We start from the raw sequence: 19,734 nt of genomic DNA on the forward strand, positions 1-19,734 counted from the left end.
AACCAAAATGGTCAAAGGCCTGGAAACGATGCCTTATGAGGAACGGCTAAGGGAGCTGGGCATGTTTAGCCTGGAGAAGAGGAGGTTAAGGGGTGATATGATAGCCATGTTCAAATATAGAAAAGGATGTCACATAGAGGAGGGAGAAAGGTTGTTTTCTGCTGCTCCAGAGAAGCGGACACGGAGCAATGGATCCAAACTACAAGAAAGAAGATTCCACCTAAACATTAGGAAGAACTTCCTGACAGTAAGAGCTGTTTGACAGTGGAATTTGCTGCCAAGGAGTGTGGTGGAGTCTCCTACTTTGGAGGTCTTTAAGCAGAGGCTTGACAACCATATGTCAGGAGTGCTCTGATGGTGTTTCCTGCTTGGCAGGGGGTTGGACTCGATGGCCCTTGGGGTCTCTTCCAATTCTATGATTCTATGATTCTATGATTCTAGTCTGCCCTCGGGATGCGGGGACCAGCGCTGGGGATGCGGCAGCTACGGAGACAGCCGGGAAGGTTGGGGTGGGGAATTTGTGGGTGCCAAAGCCCACCACCACCATGCCCACCTCTCTCTGCAAGCTGCAAGACCCCCAAAGGGAATCTGATGTGCAGGCACCCTCTCTGCACACCCCCTACAAGATGGGCACCCCACTCCAGGGGGGCCAGTCACAGCTGCTCAGTATCTGGGGCCCCATTTCACGGGGGGAGTGGGGGAAAGGAGAGAGAGATGACAGGAAGGGCCTCCCCATCCAGAAGGGACCCTTGGCCACCCAAACCTATCCTGACCCCACCCCCCCAAGCCCACAGATCCCCACCCCCCACAACTGCCCCCCACACTTGACAGGCAGGCAGAGGAGCCAGCTCACTCCTGGGGGAAGAGGTCCCTTCACCTGCCCCCCAAATTGATGGGCATTCCTGTGTGTGTGTGCCATGTCATGTGATCGATTATGTGGGGCAGAGCTTACCTGGAACACCCCCCCCCTCTTATTTGATTCAAGTTCGCACCTCTGGAAGGGGGGGCTCTCTCTTTTTCTCTCTCTTTCACCCCCTCACTCCACGTCCAGGTACGAAGGCCTCTCTCTCCCCCCCCCCAATTTCCCTCATCCCCCCACAAGTCGCCCCCCCTGCCCTGCAACAAGCCCCCACCCCACCCATATCCTCCACCAACACCCCCCAGGTCCGCCACACACACACAGCGTGACCCCTTCCCCCCCAAATGAAGGACCCCCCCCTCAGAAGAGGGTCCCCCTCCGCACCCCCCATTTTCCCTTCTCGGCGGCGAAGGGGCTTCTCTCTCTCCCCCCCCCCGCTTCTTTACCTCGGCCGGGCCGCTGAAGCGGCGGCGGCGGCGGCGACCGGGTCGAGCAGGTCTCTCCCGGGTCCGCTCCTGGTGGGAGGAGGGGGGCAGGGAGGGGGCTGGCCTCTCCCGGGTCCGCTGGGGGGGCGACAATATGGCGGCGGCGGCCGCGGGAGGAGGAGGGAGGGAGGGGCGAGAGAGGGTTTTTCCCCCGCCGGGCCGAGAGGGGGCGCTCGGCCAAGACTCGCCGCTTCCGGCGCAGGGCCATAGAGAGCGCGGGGAGGGAAGGGCCGAGCGGGGAGAAGCCGCTCTGGCACGACGGCCGCACCATAGAGGCGGACATTCGACCGCTGCGCTCACGCGCCGGCCTCCGCGCGCACGTGTGAATGGAGGGCGTTTTCACGTGTACGATCCGGGGATGGGGCCCTGTTTCCAGGCACCCAGGCGTGTCCCGCTCGCCTGAACTCCCTGGGAGGGCGTCGGAAGAAAACACGTGTATGCCCAAACGTGGGGAAGGTGGAGGTGAAGGAAGCACACGTGTGTGTTTGTGTTTGTGTGTGTGTGTCCCGCCCGAGGAGCAGCGTGGAGTTAACCTACGGAACTTCCCCCCCCCCCCCCAGGAGGCAGGAGTGGCTTGAAAAGCCTTTTTGATGTATGGAAGTGAGAGCTGGACCATCAAGAAGGCTGGTCGCGGAAGAATGGATGCTTTTGAATTCTGGTGCTGGAGGAGACTCTTGAGAGTCCCATGGACTGCAAGGAGATCAAACCTCTCCATTCTGAAGGAAATCAGCCCTGAGTGCTCACTGGAAGGACAGATCCTGAAGCTGAGGCTCCAAGACTTTGGCCACCTCATGAGAAGAGAAGACTCCCTGGAATGGAAAAGACCCTGATGTTGGGAAAGATGGAGGGCACAAGGAGAAGGGGATGACAGAGGACGAGATGATGGGACAGTGTTCTCGAAGCTGCCAGCATGAGTTTGACCAAACTGCGGGAGGCAGTGGAAGACAGGAGTGCCTGGCGTGCTCTGGTACACGACTAAATGACTAAACAACAAGTCCACTGAAATCCAAAAGAACTATGTTGTTGTTGTTTAGTCGTGTCCGACTCTTCATGACCCCCTGGACCAGAGCACGCCAGGCCCTCCTGTCTTCCACAGAACCATCTTTATATATGCAACTACAGTGGCTTGAATTTTAGTAGCAAAAAACCTGGAAATGTGACTCAATTTCTACAAAGCTTGACTGGCAGGTGAAGACGATGGAAGACGTGGAACTTGCGAAAATGACTGGGAGAATAAGAGGAAACTCAAAACCAGAAAGTGTGTAAAGAATGGATAACATTTAAAGAATACCTAAAGCAATATTGTGAAAAGGCAAATCTCCAGACAGGTCTAGATTGAATCTTGAATATTCAGGAAAAGTATAAACATTGAAATTTTTCTGGATACAGTGGTGCCCCGCAAGACGAATGCCTCGCAAGACGAAAAACCCACTAGACAAATCTTGCGATTTTTTTCGCTCCCCCCCTTTTTCTAAGCCACTAAGCCGCTAATAGCCTTTTAGCCGCTAAGCCGCTAAGCCTTTAATAGCTGCTAAACCGTTAATAGCGCTAATCCGCTAATAGGGTTGCTTCCCAAGACGAAAAAACCGCTAGACGAAGAGACTCGCGGAACGAATTATTTTCGTCTTGCGAGGCACCACTGTATTAACAAATATAACAGGAAATGCGTAAAGGTTAAGAATGTAGAAAGCACAATGAGGTTAATCAGAAGTCAAAAGTGTGTGTGATGTTTGACAATGTGTTGTTAATGTTTAGTTGTCACTGAGGCATTGTCTGTGATGTTATATGTAAATTGTTTTGCAATAAAGTTAAATAAAATAAAAGAGGATGGGCAAATTCATGGAGGGCCCTTGAGGGCTCCTAGCCAGGATGCGGCAGCAATGCAGCCCTTGCAGAAAGCCTTCAGGCCTCCCAGGGCAGGGCAGGGCAGCGGCAGTGCCTGCCTCTTGGGCTGCTGCTTTTACGCTGGACATGGGTGCGGATCTCTCCCACATCAGCCACAGCAGGTGCTGCAAGTCTCCCAAGGTTTGGCCACTCCCCGAGGTGCATGCTTCACTTGGTCTCCCAAGACAGGCAGGTGCCAATCAAAACTAGATGCAGGTACACGCTGGGACTCCCGCAGTTCTTCCGACGACAATCCCCCTTGAGCTGGTGATGAATCATAGGACAGCAGAGTTGGCAGGGACCCAAAGGAGTCATCTAGTCCAACCCCTGCAATGCGGCTCTCAGATAGATCAAACATGATGAGACCGGATTTGCAAATGGTGACCCAGTGGCTGGCATGCGAAGAGCAGGGGGCTTAAGGTCACCCCAAAGCACAACCACCACCTGGTCTCCCGTGAACGTACCTGGCTATTAGGATCTTCCACGGAGGCCCTACTAGAGATTCCCCACAAAGTTGCCCAGGATTTCAGGCAGGGAATATTCAGAGATTCCAGATTCTACTTGGGTCTTTCCTCTGGGGCCCTAGGTGTTGCAGGAATTTATGTACAGGTTGGGGGGGTTGCCCCTCCAGCAGATATCATGCACATGCAGCCCACTACCAAAATCAGCACAATCACTTTTGTGACTTTTGTGATTTGTCCCCACAAAACACTTCATCACAGATTTTCCCTGTCTATTCAAAGGGCCTTTGCTGCACAATACCAAATGTAAGAATTCACTGATAAATGTTTCTATGAACTGGCTCACTGGGAAAACTTCAGAAATTCATATAGACATGTGAGCTCAGCTCCTCAGCAGCCCCTCTGCCTGAGGGATAATCCCTGGCATCCGGATACCTGAGTGCCAGACAGGTAGCCATTCCAGAAATAACAAACCCAGATGAAGACAAAAGGGTGTGGTTAACTTGGCTGGGAAACAGGGAAATGTAAACATCTCTTTTGTTCCACTTGATGGGTGTTTGGTGGAGGGCAAGGGGAACCATGGGGCAGGGTCCAGGATGCTCAGATTACTGCCACCAGACCTCCCCTTTCATGATGTAACCGGGATGTATGAGTGATGTAGTTTGGGGGGATGTAACATGGGGATTAGCAGCTAATAAAAGTTTGGGTTCTCTTTTTCGGGGCTTCCATCTTGTTCCACCTGGTGGCAGGTGGAAGTCCTGTGGCGACCGTCTTCAATAAAGACCAAGCCTACTGGCTGCTGTTTTGCTCCGGGATTCCTGGCTGGTATCCTTATTTTTTGTCTAAGGGAGCCCTCAAATTTCTCCGTTAACAGTGGCAAAAACCTTCATCTGCCCAGGCCTTTTGTGATCTGGACTTGCCACCCTGGCAGTGCGCTGAAGGTAAAATTATCTCGCCACATGCAGTGAGAATTTGGGCTCATTCTGCATGGCTCTAAGGCGCCAACTGCACCTTAAAGGTGGGGGTGATGCTTTCTGTATTTTTTTTTAATGAAAAACAAAAGTCAAATTTGGAAGCAACCTTTTTGAATAGGAGAGGAAAGCTCTGGATGACTCCCAGGACAGAGGAGCACTTCAGGAATATATTCTTGCCGCAGGTGTGAAGAAACAATTGCCAGAAATCAGTGTAATCCACTTGGTCATGTCAACAAGGTACAGTTCTGTGGACCCTTTAGCGCCCGCCCGCCCGCCCCAACCTTTTGTCAACACAGATTTTTGAAAATATGCTTTAATCACTTTTTGTATGAGACAGATACATTCTGCAAACTCTTTAAAAAGTTGCTGGGTTGTCAAAACACGGGAATGACCACACACAGCCAAGAACCACCTTGGCTGAAAAAGAGAGGTGGGCAGCAGCAGTCGCCAACACAGCCACTTCCGCAGGGAGCGGGGTGCTGTGGAATTGGAGCACCCCCCCCCAAAGTCGCTGCTTCCCTGCTGCGAGGACGGATCCTGGGGAAGGGGACGGAAGAGAACCGAGGCAGCTCTAGGGGCAGAAACCGCCACGAACCCAAACCAGCCCCCCCCCACAGGAGAAAAAAGCTTCCAATCACCCGTGCCACCACAGGCAGTAGTACCAAAATCCGGCCGCAGGAGCCCCTGCTAACCAGCATTCCTTATTCCCATAAGGCCTTGGGCTCAAGGCCGGCGAAAGGGGACGCTGCGCCCCTTTCGCTACAGAAGAGCTGCCGGTAGCCAAAAGCTAGGACGGAACTGAATGCCCGACGCCTTCGGGCTGGACGGAAGAGACCCCACCCCCAAGTGAGGGACAGTCCTTTAAAGCGCCCTAAAGGTCAGCACCAAAGGGAGGGAGCTGCCTCTGCCTACCCAGATGGGGGGCCATCCAGGCTCTGGGCAAAAGCTCAGACCCTCCCAACTCCCAGCCACACCCTCGGGCACAGCAGGATTCGAACCGTATTCCCATTGGACGGGGGACCACACCTCCCTCCTCCCTCATTGAGCCGCAGCAGGATTCACCTGGAAAATTCCCAGCCCAGGTGCCGGCCCCAAGCGTCAATCTGGAGAAGGCGGCCCCCACTGACAGTTATTGCATTGATCCAGACTTCGGACTCAAAAAAGGAGTACCTGGCGAGCAGCCGTCACAGACAGACAGACACACACACAGAAAAAGATCACACAAGGCAACTTTCCAGGGCAAAGATGAGGGCAGCAACATCTCTGCCCCTGCTGGTGCTGCGGAGAGTCGTGGGGCACCCAGGAAACGGCTGCTCTGCCCTCGCCAGGTGTCCCTCTGCTGGTGGGAAGGCAGGAGGGGCCTCGCCGGGGGGGGGGGTCACTGGCTGCCCTCGTAGTTGAGCACGTAGTAGTCGTGGACGTACATGAGGACGGCAATGGGCTGCCCAATCATCAAGGAGATCCACACGGCCGCGTTCCCATAGTTGCCCCGAAGGAACCGGCCCACAAACCAGGCCAGAGGAATCTGCGGAGGAGGAGGGAAGAGGGAGGAAAGATGGCGGAGGGAGATGGGTCTTTTTAGCCTGGAGAACAGGCGACACAACAGCCATCTTCAGATATCTCAAAAGGTGGAAGGTGGAGCAAGCTTGCTTTCTCCTGCTCTGGAGGGTAAGACTCGAACCCATGGCTTCAAGTTACAAGGAGGAGATTCAACTTCAGGAAAAACTTTCTGGTGGTAAGAGCTGTTTGGCAGTGGAATGGACTCCCTTGGAAGGTGATGGACTCTCCTCCCTTGGAAGTTTTTAAGCAGAGCTTGGGTGGATGCTTCAGTTGGGATTCCTGCATTGCAGGGGGTCAGACTAGATGACCCTAGGGTCCCTTCAAGCTCTACAGTTCTGTGGTTCTATGATTCTCCACCCTAGGGCCAAAGTGCAGGTCCTGCCCCAAGGCTCACAGGAAAGAAGGCAGAACTCTCTGGGGTGGTGGCAACAGCAGCATCCTGTACTCTGCTTGACCCTCACCCCCTCTGCCAAGGCACCACATGCCGGGAGCCCCTGGCAAGGCTGAGCTGGCGGCAAGTGGCCTTTGCCAAGCCACTCATGCAAAATAAACAATAATAAATAATAATAATAATAATAATAATAATAATAATAATAATAATAATAATAATTTATATCCCTCCCTCCCCAGCCAAAGTTATTTAGAATAACACAGCATTCTAAAATCAATTCAGAATCAAATTGATGGCAACCATTGGGCTAGAGTTCTGTGAGGATTACCGAAGGAGGGGGTCAGACTGTGCCTTGGCCAAAGGCCTGGTGGAACTGCTCCGTCTTGCAGGCCCTGTGGAAAGATGTCAAGTCCCACAGGGCCCTAGTCTCTTGGGACAGAGCGTTCCACCAGATCGGGGCCACGGCCGAAAAAGCCCTGGCTCTGGTTGAGGCCAGCCTAACCTCCCTGTGGCCCGGGACCTCCAAGATGTTTTTGTTTGAAGACCCTAAGGTCCTCCACGGGGCATACCAGGAGAGGCGGTCCCGTAGGGACGAGGGTCCTAGGCCGTATAGGGCTTTAAAGGTTAAAACCAGCACCTTGAACCTGATCCTGTACTCCACCGGGAGCCAGTGCACCTAGTATAGCACCGGGTGAATGCAATCCCATGGTGAGGACCCGATCCTTACCTGAGCCATCATCCCCATGAACGCCCAGGGCCGGAACATCTTCAAAGGCACGCTGACCAGGTACTGGGTGGGGACAGAAACCCACAAAGACATCAGTCCAGAGAGGAGAGGGCACAAAGGAAGCTTGGCTGGCAAGTCTGGCTGCCTCCCATGCCACCCTCTGAAGCCCAGCAAGCAGCCCGCAAGTCTCCCCTTGATTCCAGTCCCTCCAGAGGAAAGAGAACGAAGGGCGCTCTCTTGCCTCCTGAGCTTTCAGGTGTGAGCCCATGGAATGACCCACACTGGGCCGGGGAAGCAAGTCAAGGGAGGGAGCTCCAGCCAGGACACCCTCGCCCACTCCACGTTCAGGGGTTTGATCCACTTTGCCTGGTTCAAACCTTATGCTGAGAACGGAAGGCAAGACACTATCGCGCCCCCTGCCCCTTCTCTGCTTTCAGAGCGGACGGTCCCTCGCCAGCCCTTGAAAGATGCTTATCCATCATTCTTCAGAGGAGGAGGAGCCACAATGTCCCTCAGCAGCATCTAACTTGCTCAAATACACCTTGGCATTTGTCTCCAAACTCCTCCAAAAGGTGCAGTGCAACTTGGGAGTTTTCTTTTTTCTTTTTTAAATCATTTTTATCAAGTTTACCATTTTAACAATCCAATCAAATCACATTGAATGTTCCAAATTATACAAATAGATATCAAGTACAGTGGTACCTCGGGTTAAGTACTTACCGTATTTTTTGCTCTATAAGACTCACTTTTTCCCTCCTAAAAAGTAAGGGGAAATGTGTGTGCGTCTTATGGAGCGAATGCAGGCTGCGCAGCTATCCCAGAAGCCAGAACAGCAAGAGGGATTGCTGCTTTCGCTGCGCAGTGATCCCTCTTGCTCTTCTGGCTTCTGAGATTCAGAATATTTTTTTTCTTGTTTTCCTCCTCCAAAAACTAGGTGCGTCTTGTGGTCTGGTGCGTCTTATGGAGCGGAAAATACAGTAATTCGTTCCGGAGGTCCATACTTAGCCTGAAACTGTTCTTAACCTGAAGCATCACTTTAGCTAATGGGGCCTCCCGCTGCTGCCGCACCACCGAAGCACGATTTCTGTTCTCATCCTGAAGCAATGTTCTTAACCTGAAGCACTATTTCTGGGTTAGCGGAGTCTGTAACCTGAAGCGTATGTAACCCAAGGTACCACTGTAGTCCAAATATTCTGCCTAAATTATAAATTTTTGTTGGGACTTCCCCATGCTTCAAGTTTGGGGGGGCTCTGATCATCGCAACTTGGGAGTTTTCAGGTGGATTCTTAGAGCTGAGAACTACTACCTTTACCTCTGCCCAACACACACACTTTTTTGCTATAAGCAAAACTTGGGAGTGAGCAATTGTCTCCCAAGCCTTTTCCTTACTGGTCTTTGCAGAAATGGTCTCCAGCAGAAAGCTCTGCCTGCCGCCATGTCCGCCTGGACTGGGAAGCTCAGTTTCAGGAGGCCCAGACACCCCCCTCAATCAGATGCTGCTTCCCTCTCTCGCACCCTTGCAGAGAAAGGCTGGCTGAGCACCAGCAAGGATGCTTTGTGGTATGAAATCCACAGCCTTTAAGAAGAGGGTTGAGATTGCAAGCCAGTAAAAGGGGGGGGGGGAGTCCCTTTGGGCTCTCCTGTCGACATTCATGCACACGGATTTGTGGAGCAGGTACTAACCTCGTGGAAGAAAGCAGAAGCGAAGAAGACCCCTGTCTGAGCCACCCATTTGCCAGCCCCCTTCTTAATCATGGGCTTGTAGAAATGCCTTAAATGCAAAGGAGAGAGAGAGAACTTAAGAAGAGGCTGCTGGATCTGACCCTGGAGGCCGTTGGTAGAAATATTCCTAGAGAAGGCTTTTTCAAAGCCATCTAAGTTGGGGGCCACAGCTGCCACCTGCAGAAGCGAGTTCCACAGTTTAACTATGTGCTGCACGAAGGAGGACTCCCTTTCATCTGTCCCAAATGGACTATGAGCAGAATTAGCCCGGCCATCCCCCACTGACAGCTACAGCACCCCACCCCGCTTGAACCCAGGATTGTCACAACTCAGCCTAGGTGTACCTCAAGCACCATTTGTGGACAGGGATGTTCCAGTTCTGCCAAAAATAGGTCACGGTCTCCGAGTTCCTGAAGGAAGAAAAGGGACATATGTTGCTACACGTCAACTAACCCTACAACCCTTGACATTGAGAGAAACCCTTAACAGAGCAAAATAGGTCCCCCCTCTCTCTTTTGGACAGGGGGTCCAATTCCTGCAGGGTCAAATGTGAGCGGTCTGGCTGCGCACAGGATTCAGTCACTGAGTTTCACCCACGAAGGCTGAGCCCAGCCAGTATCGTCCCTTATCAGATGCCTCAAAGGCTTTTCCTGCAACACACATGGAAGGGAGGCGTCTAAATCATTCGCCATCATCTTAAGTGATGGGGATCCACCCACCACACCCCCACACCTGTTAGGGCTGGGGGAAACCCTCCCAGTCCTCGCCCACGGTGAGGAAGAAAAAGAAGATAGTTTGGATTTGATATCCCGCCTTTCACTCCCTTTAAGGAGTCTCAAAGCGGCTAACATTCTCCTTTCCCTTCCTCCCCCACAACAGACACCCTGTGAGGTGAGTGGGGCTGAGAGACTTCAGAGATGTGTGACTGGCCCAAGGGCACCCGGCAGCTGCATGTGGAGGAGCGGAGAAGCGAACCCGGTTCCCCAGATTACGAGACTACTGCTCTTAACCACTACACCACACTGGCTCTCCAAAACCCAAGCCTTGGCTGTTCTGCAGGGTGCTTTGAATGCCCAAAGCAGATCTTTTGAGTGCCATTTACAGATTTTTAATTTTTTTTTATTATTGCAGCCACCTGCCATTCTTTCTGCGGTCCTAGGGCAGGTTATAACAATCTGAGACACAGCTTAAAAACCTGAAAATTGAAAAAAAGAACACAAGTCACAAAACACGCAGGCCCTCCCTGCAGAGCTGACTCACCACCAGTCCCTATAGAACTCCCGGTCTCCAAACTGCATGATTTCCGCAATGACATTCAGGCTGGAGTGGAAGAACCAGTAGAAGAAGATGAGCCAGATCAGGTGGTTGGGGACCTGTCGGGGACAGCAAGGCAGAGGACAGCATTAGTGCAGGGGTCAGCAAACTATGGCCCGGGGGCCAGATGCGGCCCACCAGGCTCGTAAATCCAGCCAGCGGACCCTGCCGCCCGCTCGGTCAGTCGCCGTGCGGGGACTGACTTCCGTGACCATGGCACAGCTTCGGATTGGCTGCAGGAAGTTCCTGCAGCCAATCCAAAGCCTCACCACCCGCGTGCTCAGGTAAACCCAGTACGCCCATGGACGGAGAGGCGGGCGGGTGGCAGGCATCATGACGGGCACATCACAGGGCTTCAGCCAGAGCTTGGCATGCCTACTGGCCTCGTGCCTGGCACCCGGCTCAGCGGCCGCACTGGAGCAGCTGGAGGGCGAGCTGCGGGCGGCCTGCCCACCAAGCTGGCCTCGGAGGACAGGCCGCAGCGCATGGTGCATGCCGCCTGGGAGCTCCGCGGGGGCCGGCTGATGGGGCAGCTGCTGCGCGTCAACGCCGCCGGTGAGCAGGCATGCAGAGAAGAGCTCCTGAGTGCGTTCCTCCTCCAGGTCCGGAGGCAACTGCGGGACCGGCTTACAGGGTATTTATATTTTTCAAAATATAGTCCAGCCCCCCACTACAACTCCCACCATCTTGTCTGTTTGATGCTGGGAGTGATTGGAACCGTAGTCCAAAGGACCTGGACAGCCCCCAGTTGTGACTCACTTTACAGGATCCAACCCCGGAGGCCTGCTCCCATCCCCATCCCAACCCTCTGTGCCCAGGTGTCCTGGGAAGGAAGCCCAGTTTGTGGTACGTACAGCTAGTTTCAGAAGGCGCTCGATGATCCTGGAATAGTCCATGTCCTGCAAGGGAGAGGAGAGCACGAGTCAGCTGCAGAGTGTCATTGACCCATCCGGGGTGTGCATGGCAGAAAGCACCAAGCCCCTGTGTCTTCTTGGGGGGTGGGCTGTCCAGGCAGCTCTCCTGTGAGACGCTGGCAACCAACACACCTTGCAGACCCCTCCCCTAGTTGCAGCTGCTGAGCACTTAAGAGGCCACCAGGCCAGCCATAAGCTAAGCTGTCATTTCTCCCGCCTGACTTTTCCCATTACAGCTCTAAGGGCACGTTGTGGGCCAGTCCTGCTTTCTTGGGGGGGGGGGAGTATCCACAAGCAGTTCCCCAGCACCATGGTGGAGAAGGGGGTCCCCAGGGCATGGCTTACCCGAAAAGGCTTCATGGAGTTCTGGATTGTGGGGACCATCCACTGCAACAAGCACACATTAAAATCAGGTTAATAGGGCCCGGGGGGGGGGGAGGTTAAAGCCAGGGGTCATCTACCCAGCCCCATAAGATACAACCCAGCTTAGCCTCCTTGGTTTGAGGGAATGTTCTCTGGCCCTGTGGCACAGAAGTCATCATCATCATCATCTTTTATTTGTATGCCGCCTTTCCACAGTTAAAAAAACAGTGCTCAAGGCAGCTTACAGCCTAACAAGATTTACATAATTGCAAAAGTCATAAACAATAAATAGGTAAAGGGACCCCTGACCATTAGGTCCAGTTGTGGCAGACTCTGGGGTTGCAGCGCTCATCTCGCTTTATTGGCCAAGGGAGCCGGCGTACAGCTTCCGGGTCATGTGGTCAGCATGACTAAGCCGCTTCTGGCAAACCAGAGCAGCGCACGGAAACGCCGTATACCTTCCCGCCGGAGTGGTACCTATTTATCTACTTGCACTGGTGTGCTTTCGAACTGCTAGGTTGGCAGGAGCAGGGACTGAGCAACGGGAGCTCACCCCTTCGCAGGGATTCGAACCGCCGACCGTCTGATCGGCAGGTCCTAGGCTCTGTGGTTTAACCCACAGCGCCACCTGCGTCCCAACAAATAAATAAACCACATCAAAAAAATACACAACCAAATGGGAAACAATTTCCAAACTGGAGGAAAGAAAAGTCACCCTTGTGCAGTATAGAGAACCAACCCCAACTCTGATCACAAGGGCAAGGCTGCCCCAACTCCTCCAGCTACTGGGACCCAAAACATACCACCAAGTTCTGGAAAGTCCCTGCTCTGACCCCTACCTAGACAGAGAGGTCTCAGAGCCTCTGAACAGACCTCTCTTCCAACCACCAGCACTATCACCCTTCTTCAGTTCCTGCTCCCCTCTTGGACTTCCAGCACTCGCTGAAGAATTTGTCTTTTTATTCCAACAGGAATTTCCACCAAAGTCTGATCTTAGCTTTAACCATTTTTTACTTTTTCTGCACACCACTCGGGAACACAATTCCAGCGAAGCGGTATGTCAAATGTTTAAATAAATACCAGACACACCAGACCTAAAATGCACCTATATTTTGGAGGAGGAAAACAAGAAAAAAAATATTCTGAATCCCAGAAGCCAGAACAGCAAGAGGGATCTGGCTTCTGGGATAGCCGTGCGCAGCCTCTCCCGGGCAGCGGGATGAAGGCTCCCCCTGCCCGGAAGAGGCTGCGCGTGGCTAAGCCAGAAGCCAGGACAGCGAGCGGGAAGCCTCAACGCAAAGCCTCCTGAGCGAAGAGGCAGGAGTGCTCCCGCTGTGCACAAGAGGCTTTGCGTGGCTATCGCTGAAGCCAGGAGAGCAAGAGGGATGGGTGCGCACCAATCCCTCTTGCTGTTCTGGCTTCAGCGATAGCTGCGCAGCCTGCATTCGCTCCATAAGACCCACACACCTTTCCCCTTACTTTTTAGGAGGGGAAAAGTGTGTGTTATAGAGCAAGAAATACGGTAATAACGTAACAAGCTTCCATCTAGGCAGATCAGCTTCAGCCCACATGCAGCACCCCTGCAGAACTGCCAAGTCAGGCAGATGTTCAATGGGAGTGTTCCAGTACCTCCAAACGGTTTTAGCAGTTGAATCAGGGAAGGTGGCAACCATCTCTGCACCCCTTCCCGTCCTGGCCTCCCGTGTCTGCTGCAGCATCTTGTTTGCCCCCCAACTCTGCACCAGACACTCCAGAAGGGGGCACAGGGCAGCTCCTGGCCACTTCCAGACTGGAACCAGAGAGAGCCTGTGGTCTGCTTTAGGCACCCTGCCCAGGTGGTCTCTCTGGCCAGACGCTCCTGCCATGCCCTGTGCTTCAAAGGTGCCAGCAGCAGGTACAGAGCAAGCCCCACCTGCCCCCCCTTACCTGCTGAATCAGCCCCACCATCAGCTGGAGGAAGAAGAGCTGGGAAAGGGGGGAGAAAAAGAAGAGGCCAGGAGTGAGACACCATCAACACGAGACTCATGAATGTTCAAGGAAGAGGGAGGCTGGAAGGTTCAGGTCAGGTGCAGGAAAGTCCTTTTCTCTCGTTAATCTATGGAACTTACTCCTGCAGGAGGCAGGACGGCCACCAAACTGGAAGACTTTAACAGCTGGATCAGACACACGGATGGAAGAGGGAGACAGTCGATGGCTGCTAGCCAGGAGGGGACAGTGGCGTATTTTTTAAAAAATCTTTTTTATTCATTTTCCAATAAAAACATCCAATTGAATATCTAATCATAATACTTCAATTAAAAAAATAAAAAATAAAATAAAAAAGATCAACTTATACTCCAAATTTTATTTATTAATTACTTGGGGATCCCCACAGTCTGGATCTCTGGAGCATATCTCCACATCTTAGTCCTGCTTCTCCGTGGCATAATAAATAATAATAATAATGCCAGGAGGGAACAGGGGCATACTATGTATGTATGTATGTATGTATGTATTTTGTGCACCCCACCCATCTGGCTGGGTTTCCCCAGCAACTCTGGGAGGCTCCCAACAGAATATTAAAAGCGCAATAAAACATCAAACATTAAAAACTTCCCTAAACAGGGCTTCCCAAAACAGGGTGTGGCGCTCATTTTGTGCTTGCCGGTTTCCCATAATAAGCACCTGGTTGCTGACTAAAAGGTAAAGGTAAAGGGACCCCTGACCATTAGGTCCAGTGTGGCTGACTCTGGGGTTGCGGCGCTCATCTCGCTTTATTGGCCGAGGGAGCCAGCGTGCAGCTTCTGGGTCATGTGGCCAGCAGGTCTAAGCTGCTTCTGGCGAACCAGAGCAGCGCACGGAAACACTGTTTACCTTCCCGCCGGAGTGGTACCTATTTATCTACTTGCACTGGTGTGCTTTCGAACTGCTAGGTTGGCAGGAGCAGGGACCGAACAACGGGAGCTCACCCTGTTGTGGGGATTCGAACTGCCGACCTTCTGATTGGCAAGCCCTAGGCTCTGTGATTTAACCCAAGCGCAGATAAGCCATTAACCTGATCCAGCAGGGGTCTCTTTATGTTCCTATCAGCAGCTCCGCCAGCAGCCAGGTAGGATGGGCCCTACACCCAGCCTCCAGGCCAAAACTCTTTCCCACAACCTTGCAGGCCTTCCAAGACCCTGAGCCTTCCTTGCTAGGGGTTCCCACCCCCTCCCTACAGCCCCAACACTACACTGGGTGCATTCCTGACCCCTCCAATATGACAGGGGAGGCAGGCAGAGTCTTCTTGGCGTGGGGGGGGGTCCTTAGGTGTGCGCAACGTGCGCTAAATGTTCAGCCACCGTCACGGGGACTCGCAGCCGGCTTCCCCCATGTTCGACTCAAAGGGAAGATTCCCCAAATTTCAAAGTACAGTGGTACCTCTGGATGCAAACAGGATCCATTCCAGAGCCCTGTTCGCATCATGAGTAAAATGTAAGACGCGACTGCGCATGCACGAGTTTTACCGCTTCCGTGCATGCACATGACATCATTTTTAGCATCTGTGCATGCGCAAGCGGCAAAACCCTGAAGTAACGCACTCCGTTACTTCCAGGTCGCCGCGGAGCGTAACTTGAAAATGCTCAACCTGAAGCACATTTAACCCGAGGTATGACTATAACAGCCTTCATTGCCTTGCAAAGGGGGTGGGGAGCTGGGGGTGGGCAGGGGGCAACGAAGACGGGTCGCCTCCAGACCCAGGGCAGGGGCCTCACCATCTCAGCCAGCCTGCGCAGCAGAAAGCGCTTGCGGACGCGAGGAGAGCGCGGGAAGTTCAGCTCGTAGCACAAGGTCGGTGCGAAGAGGAAGTAGTAAAGGTCTGCCATGGAAATAGAAGGAGGGAGGCGTTAAGGGCAGGGGCATGAAACAGGAGCTGGCCTCTCCCTTTGGGAAAAGGACCGCAGCTCAGGCACAGAGAAAGCGTGTTGCGTGCAGAATACCCCGGCCCCAACCCACCCACCCCCTCCAACAGCATCTCCCCAGGCAAGCAAGGCTGGGGGAAGTTGGATGCCTGAAATCCTGGAGAGCCGCTGCTGCTGCCGGTCAGTGCAGGGAACACTGCCCTAGATGGGCCAATGGTCTGACTCCAAACAAGGCAGCTTCCCCTGTTCCCCAATGTGGGGGGTAGGGAGCAGAAGAATCCCAGGGGACCTTTGACCTCGAAGCCATCACACTCCAGGGGAAGGCAAGTGCCACAAAGCCTCCCAGAGGCAGGGGGGGTGTCAGGAGTCTCAGCCCCAGGATGGCGTCGCCGCAGATCCCCCCAACCCTGCCAGAGCTACAGGGAACCGCCCGCCAACCAGGTCTTGCCTGGCCACGTTACCTCTATAGGTCAGGTTCGCTGGGTAAGCCACGGCCCCCGAGGCCACGTTCCCATTGGCCTTCTGCGACCCGGCAGCTGGAATAGACAATGAAGGGCATCAGTCAGAGGACACAGGTCAGAGAACGGCAGCGTTGGAAGGAACCCCAAAGGTCATCCAGAACAACCCCCTGCGAGGCAGGAATCTTGGGCCCAACATGGGGCTTGAACCCACGACCCAGAGATTCAGAGTCTCCTGCTCTACCAGCTGAGCTACCCACAGTCGTTGCCTTATTCCTGCATTGGGGGGAGCGGGTTGGACTAGATGACCCTTGGGGTCCCTCAGACCAGAAGTCAACTCAGACCATAAAGATGCACATAAAAGGACATTAGAATGGAAGAGGAGCCAGCTGGATGAGGTCAGAAGGGGCCCAACCAGTCCAGCATCCTCTTCTATACAGAACAACAAACCCGTGTTGCAAACTTAACACAACAAACAACACAAGCAACACAAAGACCAGTATACTAGATAGCACTGCAATTCTTATTGCATGATATACATGATTTAGTACAACAACAACAAAATGTGTACACTTGTAAATTCTCTAATACAGGTGAAACTCGGAAAATTAGAATATCGCGGAAAAATTCATTTATTTCAGTAATTCAACTTAAAAGGTGAAACTAATATATGAGATAGACTCATGACATGCAAAGCGAGATATGTCAAGCCTTGATTTGTTATTGTGATGATCATGGCGTACAGCTGATGAAAAACCCCAATTAACAATCTCAGAAAATTAGAATATGAAATCAAATCAGCAAAACAAGGATTGCAAATAGAGCAATATTGGACCTCTGAGAAACATGGGCATTGAACCAGGTTTTGGTACTTTTGGCAGTGTGGGCAGGTGCCGGATAAGATACATACATATCCTCATGACCACTGCTCTATGTGCATTTTTCTAATCTATGGGTTGTGCTAAGAAGATTCCAGCAAACAATCAGATTATCCGGGATCACTGTCCTACGTGATCTGTGTATCTGAAGAAGTGTGCATGCACACGAAAGCTTATACCAAGAACTAACTTAGTTGGTCTTTAAGGTGCTACAGGAAGGAATTTTTTTTATTTTGACTATGGCAGACCAACACGGCTACCTATCTGTAACTGTCCTATGTTGTTATTCACTTACTACTTTGGCACCATGAATGCCTAAATTATTTTTACTGCTTAGCCCACAGGATAGCATCTATTACTTTGTTTCAACTATAGACTTCTTATACTTCTACAGACTTTCAAAGATTTACAGACATGTGTTCATTTGATTTCAAATATATTAGAGAATTTACAAGTGTACACATTTTTTTGTTGTACTAAATCATGTATACCATGCAATAAGAATTGCAGTGCTATCTAGTGTTCTGGTCTTCGTGTTGCCAGCATCCTCTTCTGGCAGCGGCCAACGAGATGCCCCCATGGGAAACTGGCGCACAAGACCTGACTCCCTCCTGTGGCTTCCAGAAGCTTGTATCAGGAGCCTTGTGGCCTCCAAGAGAGGAGGAACAGCCTAGCCAGCCTGGCTTGTAGCCACGGACACCCCTCTCCTCCTCCATGAATTTGTCCAACCCTCTTTCAAAGCCCCAGTTGGCACTCGGGGGCAGGAAGGGTCTCAGGTGCCCCCACCAGGCCTGGCTCCCCCCCCCCATCTCCCCAGAGTCAGAGCTCACCGGAGCGGGTTCGGGCGGCCTTGGCTTGCCTCTTCTCCCGGCACCACTTGTTGACATCCTTGAAGGAGAAGAGCTTGAGGAAAAGGATGGTGTGGACACTCAGAGCAAAGACGGCCCCAACTGCGGAGGGAGGAGAGAAGCAGGTGAGTGAGAGACGCAACACGCAGCCCCAGATAATCTGCATGCCCCAGAGGCAGGAAGGGGGTGAAGCCAGCCTGACTCCCTGATGTTACAGGAATTTATGTATAGGTTCAGGGGGGGGGGGTTGCCCCTCCAGCAGATATCATGCACATGCAGCCCACTACCAAAATCAGCACAATCACTTTTGTGACTTTTGTGATTTGTCCCCACAAAACACTTCATCACGGTTTCTTCCTATCTATTCAAAGGCCTTTGCGGCACAACACCAAATGTAAGAATTCACTGATAAATGTATCTATGTACTGGCTCCCTGGGAAAACTTCAGAAAGTCATCTAGACATGTGAGCTCAGCTACTCAGCAGCCCCTCTGCCTGAGTGATAATTCCTGGCATCCTGATACCTGAGTGCCAGACAGGTACCATTCCAGAAATAACAAACCCAGATGAAGACAAAAGGATGTGATTAACTTGGCTGGGAAACAGGGAAATGTAAATATCTCTTTTGTGATACTTGATGGGTGTTTGGTGGAGGGCAAGGGGAACCATGGGGCAGGGTCCAGGATGCTCAGATTACTGCCACCAGACCTCCCCTTTCATGATGTAACCGGGATGTATGAGTGATGTAGTTTGGGGGGGTGTAACATGGGAATTAGCAGGTAATAAAATTTTGGGTCCTCTTTTGTTTGGGGTTTCCATCTTATTCCACGTTGTGGCAGGTGGGAGTCCTGTCGCGACAGTCTTCAATAATGACCAAGCCTACTGGCTGCTGTTTTGCCCTGGTATTCCTGGGCTGGTGTCCTTGTTTTTTTGTCCGAGAGCCCTCAGATTTCTCCGTTAACACTGACCAACCCCCATGGAGAAGAGGTAGCACTTCTCAAAGGCTATCTGGGGTGGAGACAGGACAAGGTGACTTTGTGCGCCAGCATCTTCTGAGAAGGAGAGATCAGAAACCTCCCAGCTCACGGCCCAGCTCTGCCTGGACCGCAAGCGGTAGGGCTGGGCAAGAGAGTGATACAGCACCCCAAACCAGTTTGAAGCACGTTTTGTGATATCGGTTCCATAATTTTTGACCTGGGGATATATCGTGAATCATGACATGTGTGTGTCTGTGCGTGCGCTATGCAAAAATCACGATGTGGGGAAAATTGTGAAGCCAGGTAATGCCTCTCTGTAGCTCCAATCTTATTTCAGACATGTGGGAAAGCTGCTTTTCAAATCAAGGGCCGCATTCCCTTCAAAGCAACCTCCTGGGGGCCAGATGTGAGTGTTGGGTGGGAGGGAGGGACCAGGCAAAAGGGGATGGGACGTCAAATGCAGATGCTGATTTTGCACAGTAGGCTAGTTATGAAGAGAGAGAGAAGAAACGTACACCTCTCCTGCAACCAGCCCCCAGGCCTGAGGCTTCCCAGCCCCAATCTGGGGGCCCTGCCACCCAGGAGCCCACAACAGAAAGCCGCTTTTTCAGAGCAAGTCCACAAGTCGGGGGGATGGCTGTGCACTCACCTGGCGTGATGGAGGTGACAGCAAGAGCCACCAGCGCAGGGAAGCATAAGATTGTCAGGAGGTTAACGGTGTGCAGGACGGCCCCAAGGTGCTCCGACATAGAGCCCTGCGGAAGGAAGGGAAACAGGGGCAATGCTCTATGGCCACCTTAAGCGCTACCTGCCCACCCCTAAAAGGGGGGCCTGTTATTGCTCTTATTATTTCAATTTATATACTTCCCATGATCAAGAGATATCAGGGTGTTGTAAACCAGGACTCAAGGCAGCTTAAACAAATCAATATGATGCAAATACAAAGCTGAAAGCATTATCAGCAGTAACAGTCAAAAGGGGAATTAAACTCTAATAGGATTAAAACAGTGTGTGTGTGTGTGTGTGTGTGTGTGTGTGT

The 19,734-nt window shown here is 52.4% G+C and overlaps 1 protein-coding gene across 1 annotated transcript in view; it reads right to left on the reverse strand.

Annotated features, from left to right (window-relative positions):
- Positions 1 to 4,960: 4,960 nt before the first annotated feature.
- DGAT1 (diacylglycerol O-acyltransferase 1) overlaps positions 4,961 to 19,734 on the reverse strand; it is a 31,751-nt gene continuing 16,977 nt past the window's right edge. The window contains exons 6-17 of the mRNA XM_081204827.1: positions 19,345 to 19,450; positions 17,702 to 17,821; positions 15,997 to 16,071; positions 15,389 to 15,492; positions 13,581 to 13,619; positions 11,637 to 11,678; positions 11,232 to 11,276; positions 10,324 to 10,436; positions 9,408 to 9,473; positions 9,025 to 9,112; positions 7,342 to 7,404; positions 4,961 to 6,188 (exon numbers count right to left, since the gene is read on the reverse strand). Of these exons, the coding sequence (XP_081060953.1) occupies positions 6,042 to 6,188; positions 7,342 to 7,404; positions 9,025 to 9,112; positions 9,408 to 9,473; positions 10,324 to 10,436; positions 11,232 to 11,276; positions 11,637 to 11,678; positions 13,581 to 13,619; positions 15,389 to 15,492; positions 15,997 to 16,071; positions 17,702 to 17,821; positions 19,345 to 19,450 (1,008 nt within the window). The 3' untranslated portion in view covers positions 4,961 to 6,041. The remainder of the gene's footprint in view (positions 6,189 to 7,341; positions 7,405 to 9,024; positions 9,113 to 9,407; positions 9,474 to 10,323; positions 10,437 to 11,231; positions 11,277 to 11,636; positions 11,679 to 13,580; positions 13,620 to 15,388; positions 15,493 to 15,996; positions 16,072 to 17,701; positions 17,822 to 19,344; positions 19,451 to 19,734) is intronic.

Source organism: Podarcis bocagei, assembly GCF_964188305.1.
Source record: "Podarcis bocagei genome assembly, chromosome: 8".
NCBI lineage: Eukaryota > Metazoa > Chordata > Lepidosauria > Squamata > Lacertidae > Podarcis > Podarcis bocagei.